The sequence below is a fragment of the Mytilus edulis genome, chromosome 4, assembly GCF_963676685.1.
Source record: "Mytilus edulis chromosome 4, xbMytEdul2.2, whole genome shotgun sequence".
Lineage (NCBI taxonomy): Eukaryota > Metazoa > Mollusca > Bivalvia > Mytilida > Mytilidae > Mytilus > Mytilus edulis.
Genome location: NC_092347.1, coordinates 8,111,163 through 8,121,014, shown reverse-complemented (window position 1 = coordinate 8,121,014; position 9,852 = coordinate 8,111,163). Strand labels below are relative to the sequence as shown.

The following is a 9,852-nucleotide window of genomic DNA, read 5'->3' as shown; positions in this document are numbered from 1 at the left end:
ATTTTGATTGGTGTGAATGGTGTCCCAAATTAAAACGGTTTATATTAAATATAACTTTTAAAAGGGCATACGATACAGTCACAGTGGAGGTAATGACGTTGCTAACGTAAAATGTTATTTTCGCGACGTCAAACAATGACATATCGGGAAAAGATGCATTTTTCGACTATTTTTTGTCATTAAAAATTGAATCTCCTCACTCGTTTATTTTTTATGCTTGGTCGCTGCGCTCCCACGTAGCGACCAAGCATAAAAAATAAGCGAGTGAGGAGATTTGATTTTAATTAGATTGCGAAACACAAAAATTGTCTTTTAAAACAAACAGTTTACAATGCAGATAAGGTTTTGCTCATTGTTAAAGGCCTATAATGACCTATATTTGTTAGCTTAAAAATAACGATCAAACACTAGAAGGCATACATTACTGATAATCTTTGCACCTGTGCTCAATAGGAAAAAAGTAAAAACACAAAAATACTCCGAGGAAAATTCAAAAAGGAAAGTCCCAAATCATATTCACGTCTGTTCAAATGTGATGTATAATCATATTTTAGCGTACATTTGAAATGTCATGGTTATATTCGTAGCCTGCATGTAAATAAATGGTTATAAATCATTGAATAAGTCTCAAATTTTGATCAGCTCACAAAAGACATTTATTTTTCCAACTTTGTTAGAAAAGCAACTCTGTTCATTTCATCCATGAAATTGCCTAAAAAATCATATTTATTAACATGCAAAATCACAAACTTACATTGAATTCGACCGTTTGAAAGGACAAGGTACGATAAGGCCCGTTTTTGACCCACCTATTTTCTCCATTTTCACATTCTTTTTTTTTGGAAAGCTACTTATTATGTTAAAATATTCCCTGTTGCTTGAAGTTTGTTTAGAGGAACTTCAAAACCACTAATTTTAGCAACTGGGTGAGGTGAGGGGGTACACTTTCTATTATTATGCAAATATTGTAATTATTATTCACTTTGCATAATCTACATATATTTGGCTTACAAACATGACAAAAAAGGAGTATTTAGACAAGGTTCTATTATTTTACAAAACCATCTATCAAAATGTGTGTGTGCTCAAGACAAAAATTTTTGAGCCCAATAAAAACTGTAGTCCAGTTCATAAGGTCACAAAGAGTACCATTCAGTATGGGGACGACAAACCTTGGGAAAAATTGAAACACATCCGCATAGTAATACGAAATGTTAGTTTCCATACCAAAGACTACGAAATGACCCTTTCAGAAGACACTCAAATTCAATGCTATGATAGTCTATCACTTTTTAAGAACTATCTTTGTTCTAATGTAGGTTATGTGTTAACATTTGTTTGTACTAGGATGGATGTCGAGATCATATCTTCTATGATATGGTCATCAACATACAAAAGTTCAAAGATCATCTCTCTATTAATTTGAGTTATAATAAATGTACAAATGCAACGAACACTGAAATAACTGTGATAATTGTAATATATGATAATTCAATGTTTTGTTGCACAAGTTTATTTATCCTTTTACATATCTATTGTACACTAAAAAATCTTACCTTTATTTTGAATACAGCGACTTAGAAAGAACTACATAATACACGTTTGATATATTTTCAAATACTAAGGCAGAATTTTTTTTTAACAATAATTTAATTTTTTGAACCTTATTTCCTTCCACTCGGTTTCACATATTGAGTTTCAACATATATGACTACGAAAAGGTAACTATTGGATTTCCAATTTTTATTTAAAAAACCCAATTGTTGATTTCAATTGTTTACAATTTCCAGGAAATAATAACATCAAAATTGTATTCAAAATTTTCTCTGTTTCTATTAGTACTGCAACCAGAGTTCATTTTTTTAAACTTTAATGGTCCGGAAGAACACACACCTAAATTATATATCGACGGAAAGAGGAAAACGTGTACAATAAGAAAAGTTGGGTCGTAAAAATCCAGAGTGGTCACAATTTTGTGAAATTGAGGTCAAAGGTCAGACCTAAAAATATCAATATTTCAACCACAAGGCCAAAAAGGAGAAATATTCTGATATTTATTCAATAGAATTCTACAAAAACGATTCAATCATAAGCATATGCTATAAACGATGTTAAAACGACAAATTTGACTTCTTATATGAAGAGCTGCCATTACAAAATGGCGTTGATTTGGAACCTTCTGTTTTTTTTCCATTTAAGACATAGCAAAAGAAGAAGTGGCCTTGACCTTTTCACATCCATAAACTTTCATATTGTGTACAGTATTTCACTATAGTATAATACAGAATTATTTTCTAAAGTATAAAACACCAGTTTATCAAATTATTTCAACATTTTTTCTATCTTTGAAAAAAACAAAATTCAAGCGCTGAAACAGTGTTTTTAATTTTGCATCTTAAAGGTTGTGTATTTTGTGAAAATTAGTATCTAGTTATGGATAAATACATATTGTGTTTTTGCAAAGTCTGGACAGAACAGTTATAACACAAAATATATTACAATCACCCGAGGCGAATGCGAGGTTTAAAAAAAATTGAGTGTAAAACAAAGTCAGTTTGGTGCATGAACATTTTTTTAGTGGGATAATCCTAGGAAAAAAGTTAACTCATTATTTTTTTAAGGGAGGGATGAAAAATTATACAATGCAATGCCAATTTTTTAATGTTGTAATTCAGAATCAGTCATGATCCTTATATAACTTTTAAAAGCGACACACAATAGCTCAAGTATTCACAAAATAGGGACATGAATCAATCACTTAGTCATCATATGCGGATTCAGTACGCGTATTAGCATTACAAGACACTTCCCTTTTTTTATAAGAACAAGTTCGGCGCAGGACAGAGTTTGTTCAAAGCAGTTTTTGAGTACAAATGCTATCTGGAGCGTAAATACCGTCATTATTCGGTAAAAACTCGTCAGATATAGTCTTACCTTTGCATAGGAAACACAAAAGAAATGTGAGTACAAAGTTTCGATCAATGTTCGTGACCCATATTCCCATATGCATATGCATGATGTATCTGCATTGCCGATCCCAAATGTAATAGGGCGAATGTTGCTACAGAAACGATTGATTGTGTAATAGCCATACATTTACGAATGTTTGTTATCTTTAGGGACAATATACGGTTCAGAAGCGCCTTTGTGTCATTTTTCATCAATTAACTAACAAATGAATTTTTGAGCCTCGGCTCCGTGTTGAAGACCGGACCGTGACTTTTAATGGTTTACTTTTATAAATTGTGACTTGGATGGTGTGTTGTATCATTGGCACTCATATTACATCTTCCTATATCTATTAACAAGCTATGCGGGGATCATTTCCATAGAAATACCATAATGAGGACATAGCTCATAAGAGCACCGGTGGCAGGGTGAAGTGATTGTTCTTCTTTTAATGTATCCTTGATATTTTCAGACACACCTTGGTGTAATCCTGAAAGTCTTAACATAGACTTCAATTTTCCTGCAGCAGATATGACATCCCCTAAATTGAGTTCAGAGCTAAACTCTATATGTCATATCCCTTGGCCCCACTGTGTCTGAATTGTAAGGTGTCACAATATCTAGTTAGTTCTGGAGTTTGGCAGTTTGGTAAGCATCAGAGACAATCTTGGATAAAATTGATCGGTATATATAGAAGATGTGCTACATGAGAAAGGCTTTTTCTTATGGAAGAACAAATCACATCACTAACAATCGTTATTAATGAACTGACAGCAAGTTCAAATTCTAATTTTTCAGTAACTGTTTTACTTAATTGCACAGGTGTTGACTTCAATACGTACTTGGTTATGCATGGATAAATGATTACTCACATTAATAAGCACAACTTAAAAGACTGTCAACACGTTTAGAGGACTCAGTTGTGCGTAGTTTTCTGGTTTTTTTAAAGGTTTTTCTTTTACACAAAAACCCTGTTTTCATATCCAAACTACAAGGAAGAAACTGAGCGCGAGATCGTATAAAAGTGTCAGGTTGTGAGGATACATGTCGATCAGTTTGATCACATAAATGGATTTCTGTTGTTTCTAATTCAAAGTTCCCCAAGGGTGACTGGGGAAACGAAATATGGTCACTTGGTCTTCCCCCGACCGGCAGTAAAACGAAGTGGGGCGTCCGTTTGGCTGTACGGGATGTATCGCAGTCACGTCCGGTCAGAATGGGGACGTTAAATCCGATGTCTCGTGTAAAGGGAGTGTCACGTTCTTTGCACGTTAAAAACCCTTGCATCAACTCTTTGAGGGGTCCGTAGGTGGCATGTTGCAATGGACAATTTCTGTCCCAATCCAATATACCATCATTTTCCATTGGCAGTCTAAATTTTCCCGATCATCATCCCGAATGGCTTCTATTATGACAAAACCTACCTATTGTTTTTATATGTAACTTGTTCTCGTCCTGAACATGCATTAAATATTTGCCACTGGACGTCAAGCAACCAACAATCAATCAATCAATCTAATTTAAAGATGCACCAAATTTGCCTTCTGGTGCAAGTCTCATAACATCACTGATGATTCGCCCACGGAAAACAGAATATCAAGACAAGTTGGTTTTAGCATCACCTTGTCACACACCAAATATCTGCGAAACTTCAATAGTACTTTTCCCCCGACCACTTTCATGCATATTAAAATTGCTCTGAGGTTAAACATTGACATACAATGTATTTTTACACAATGTCAACTATAGTCATTATCCGGAAAAACCTCTTATCCGAAGGATTTGGTTAACTTTTATATAAAGTAAAAATTTTATTAACAAAAATATAACTTTTTTACAGAAAATACACGAAAGAACTACTATATATATTCAAATCACTCAAAACTAAATTAACTTCTCCTACAAAATCTACATAATCACATCGAAACTATCAAATTGGTTGTGAAGGAAAAAATAAATGGTGGAGCTGATTGACGGATAGGAAATTTCCGTAATTAAAAAAGGTACAAATGATGTTTTTATTTTTGAGTTTCTGACAAAATTGTTTGGAATTTGCCCAACAAAATTTGCCTGCAGTATCGCAATAATATGTTTTGTCCTCTCAAATGTCAAATACTGTTTTTGAATCATATGTTTTCTCGTTTTCCAAGAAAAACGCGTTAAATTCCTATCAAAAAAATCAGCCAACTTTAAGTTTGAAAGTTTTACTTGGAGATGGTATTATATTTATGTCTTCATCATTCCGATGATCCTTGATGATATGTGCATAGAAAATATTTACGAAAATAGCGGGAAATTTAACCAAAAAATATATTTTTGGATTTTAAGGTAACTACTCAAAACCGTAAATTGAGGGGTACCCCCATTAAAGGGATAAAATACAAGAATGTGACCATAGAAACTTTTTACGACCCGACGGAAATTAAAATATAGATATTATTCTATCATTTAAAACAATTTGCAGCCGTGTGTTATTCCGGACCATTAAACTCGTTAACTAAGCGTCTTTTTCGATGTCAGTTGCAGTACTATATCGCGAATAAGATTTAAAGGGTTTTAGAATTGAACAGGAAATATCTGATAATACTAGCATGTAGTGTTTATTGTTTAAATAATTTAATTATCATAAAATGTCTTCATATGAAAGAGACGACAAGCTGTTTGTCTTGATTTTACCTTGAAATCGGTTGATCTTCTGTGCAAACGAGTTTATAGAAACTGGATCTTAATACACATGTGATGTATTTGTTTATCGTTTTCTGTTTGTTTATTGATATCTGTTTTATTGGTAACATTTTTTTATCCACTTTTAAAACAACAGGCACATTCCACTAATATGATGAATTTCTTAAATCCAAATAAAAATTGATATTAACTGATACAATTCATGTACCATATTTTTTTCTCTCACTTTAATATATTTTTTCTGGTATCGAAGACAACAGGATGAAATATTGAGTGCAAAGTTAAATCACAAAAATACTGAAAACCAAGAAAAAATTTAAATTAGAAAGTCCTTTATCAAATGGCAAAATCAAAAGCTCAAACACATCGAAGGAATGGATAACAACATCAATATTCCGAACTTGGTACAGGCATTTTCTTTTGTAGATAATTGGTTTATTGATTGATTGTCTTTGCTTCCTTTAATAAATGAATAATGTTAATATAGCTTACAATTCTAAATTATAACAATTGAAATATGACATTAGAAGCACACACTGACAAAAAGAGTATTACTTAACATGATTAATGTATGTATACATACAGTTCATATTGCAAAGGAATAAAACATTACTTATCAAATATAGTATGTACAATTCTGAAGTAATTTTAAATTTTATGATCAAGCACATCTCAACAAATTTTTAATCAAATTGAAAAGTACATCGTTATTTAAAACCTTCTTCTTCACAACATTATTGGTTAGTGTCATTTTCACTGTAACTAAAAAAAAAATTCATAACCAGAGTTCAACGTCTAATTCCTTTCACGAAAATAATCGAACCAAATTTAAACTCCTGTTTATCCTATATTTAGTTTTAATTATAATGGATTTCCCATCTACGTATGGTTTTTTGTATAAAAGAGTAATCAGCTTTTTTAAACGAAAGTATGCGTGGATTATCAATGTTCTGAAATTATCTGTCATCGTGTGTCATGAATAAGTGGACCACTGGATTCTCAATGGCTTTTCAATTGGCTACACCATGTTATACTGAAACATAATGAAAGAAATTTAGACATTTAGTTTATTATATCAAGTTTTAACTAAAATTTCAGTGTTGAATATTGATAAAATCAGAAAAGCATAATATCTAAAAAAAAAAAAAAAAAAAAAATAATAAAAAGAGAAAAAAAAGAGTGAACAAGGAATATCTACAGAGCCGGTACATGCTTCACGGCCTGCCACTTAACTAAACTCATCATAGATACCCGATACATATACGCCAGACGCGCGTTTTGTCTACAAAAAAACTCATCAGTGACGCTCAAAGTCATATCTAGTCAAATGTTTTACAACCTGGCAGCTTATTCAACGTTACGGAAAATGGCCGATTAAGTACAATACTTGTAACATTATGACTATCTATACATTTAGTCATGTTTATAGTTAAGATTGTCCTTCTGTCTATGAAATAACCATATCATGCACTTGTCGTTGTGAAAGAACGTAACTATACCAAAGATCGATCCCCTGTTCGATAAATGGATTCAATCGAACAGGGAATATCACCGTCGTAACATTAATATTAAGTGATACACTGTCCATACCAGGGGCTTAAATTCATCAGAGGACGCTAACTGTATCCCCGGACAAGAATTGAATGATCTCTAAATGTTTACTGTTTAAGGATTACAACTTTACGTGAACTTAATATTTATCATACCTGATCTGCGAACTTCAATCTCCGTGCCGTCTCGTGGGTTGACCTGAATATTTTTTGCAAAATTTATAATGTACCTAAAATCAAAGTAATAAGTATAAGCTGAAATAAGGCATTTGTGAAGTGTTTTGAACAATCAATATATTAAATATATATATAACATTTTCAAAAAGACCAAAAGAGTGAAAAAGTATATTTAAACAAAACGCATTTGACTAACAGGTCGAACAACTGATGTTCTTTAACCCTGCTGACTGCCATTGGCGATTGCCAAATAAAATTGATCACAAGATGTAACAAATGGATCTTAATATTAATTTAATACTAAACAGAAAACAATAAACTTGTGGCCAAGATGATATGCCACAAACATAAGGTGTCAATATTTTTTTGTACACAAGATCCGGATTTCGACAATAAATGTCTCTTCAGTGATGTTAGGGATCGAAACGATATCTGGAAGGCCATATAATTTACTCTCAATTTAAGATAGACTCTGGAATTATAAGAGTCAATATAGGATGAACGGATCATATAAACCGGAGGGAAAATATGATACAAGCCCAAACGAAAAAATATAAACAAGTCTAAATTGAAAACTACGTTCAAACCTATGATTGCGTTGAATAAAAACCGCAATTTTTATACGTGTTTATGTAAAACAAATTTCGTTGTAGAAGGGTCTAAATACAGCACAAACAACATTTAGATATACATATATATATATATTTATATCTAGCAATGCACCAACATTTTCTTATCATAGATGATTCTTGTATCAAACTTAAATACTTTGAATTTCAATGGTCGTAAAATTAACTGCTGAAGAGTTTTTTGTTTGTTTAGACTGAAATCAACCAAGTTATTGCAAGGACATGGGTATCTTTTTTTCTCAACTACTAGTAAACTTACGTTTTCATATCCATCTTAAAATTAGTTTTATCTGATGGTTTCTTTTTGAAAGCGTTTTCTATCTTATTATTAATATCTAGAGGATATTTCTTCCATTCTGAATCCTTGTTGTCTTTGTACTCCCATGAAGCATTTTCTGTAAAACATAAAAAAGGATATTGTGGTATCTTAGTTTTACAAAAAGTTTACATCCGTTTATATATATTCATTGTGTTTATTTGTGTCACTTCGTTTTTTGATTGAGTTAGGTCATTACATTTGATATTTTATAGTGTATCTGTCTATGCTCTGATGTTATATAACTGTTTCAGAGAAGGGAGAAGGTTTGGTATCAATAAAACATTTAATCCCGCTGCAATTTTTATCACCTGTCCTTAGTCAGGAATCTGATGTTCAGTGGTTGTCTTTTGTTTATGTGAATCATAATCGTTTCTCCTTGTTTAATCGGATTTTTGTGACAAAAATGTCGGTTATTGATTTGGGGATGTACGGCGGGCAGTCGGGCGGTCGGACGGTCGGGCGGGCGGCAACCAAATGTTGTCCGTGCATTTACTCATGAACCGTTCAACCAAAGCTTTTAAAATTTTAATATGTTGTTACTGACAACAAAATGAAGGTCAAGTTCAATAATGACGATTTTGACTTTTACCGTTCAGGAATCATGGTTCTTGAAAGATTGAAAAATGGCTTTTCCAGTCGTGTCCGTTCATTTACGCATTAACTGTTCAACCAAAGCTTCTCAAATTTTAATATGTTGTTACTGATGACAAAATGGAGGTCAAGTTTAATAATGACGAATTTGACTTCGACCGTTCAGGAGTTATGGTTCTTGAAAGATCGGAAAATGGCGTTTCCATTCATGTTGTTGCATTAAATCATGAACCATTCAACCTAAGCTTTTCAAATTTTAATATGTTGGTACTGATGACAAAATGGATGTCAAATTTGATATTGACGATTTTCACTTTCACCGTTCATCAGTTATGGTTCTTGTGATATTGGCAGGACACAAATAAATGTTAATAAATCCGGTTTGCTGCCGTTGTGACAGCCTCTTGTTATATGGATTAGACCGTTGGTTTCCCGTTTAAATGGTTTTACACTAGTAATTGTTTGGGCCCTTTATAGCTTGCTGTTCGGTGTGAGCCTAGGCTCCGTGTTGAAGACCGTACCTTGACCTATAATGGTTTACTTTTATGAATTGTGACTTGGATGGAGAGTTGTATCATTGGCACTCATAGCACATCTTTCTATATCTATGCAGACAAAGCAAACTAGCAAACATGAAAGACAAGAAAACAAAAATGTTTTACAAAAGCACAATGATAATTTTTTTTTCATCAGCACAAAATTTCTAAAAGTTCAAAAGATGAACTAAAACATTAGATCATTTACTTGTTTTTTTGCCATTTACAGGCACATTAACACGAGTATGCATCTCCTCGCCATTTGAATCTAAATTAACAGTAAAAAAGGAAGAAATTATCAGTACACAAAGGAAGAATATACCGTTCAAATCAAGCATGGAAGTTCTCTTACTCAAATTCATTTAAGACAAGTAAACCATTACTAACTTAATAATACCGTTTAGAATTTTAAAAAG

The 9,852-nt window shown here is 32.5% G+C and overlaps 1 protein-coding gene across 2 annotated transcripts in view; it reads right to left on the bottom strand.

The window, feature by feature from the left end:
• Nucleotides 1–6,076: 6,076 nt before the first annotated feature.
• The window catches only part of LOC139518855 (uncharacterized), a 36,949-nt gene continuing 33,173 nt past the window's right edge, over nt 6,077–9,852 (bottom strand). For both annotated transcript variants that reach the window (XM_071310481.1, XM_071310482.1), the window contains exons 19-22: nt 9,645–9,704; nt 8,250–8,385; nt 7,341–7,414; nt 6,077–6,667 (exon numbers count right to left, since the gene is read on the bottom strand). In XM_071310481.1, the coding sequence (XP_071166582.1) occupies nt 6,663–6,667; nt 7,341–7,414; nt 8,250–8,385; nt 9,645–9,704 (275 nt within the window). In that variant the 3' untranslated portion in view covers nt 6,077–6,662. The remainder of the gene's footprint in view (nt 6,668–7,340; nt 7,415–8,249; nt 8,386–9,644; nt 9,705–9,852) is intronic.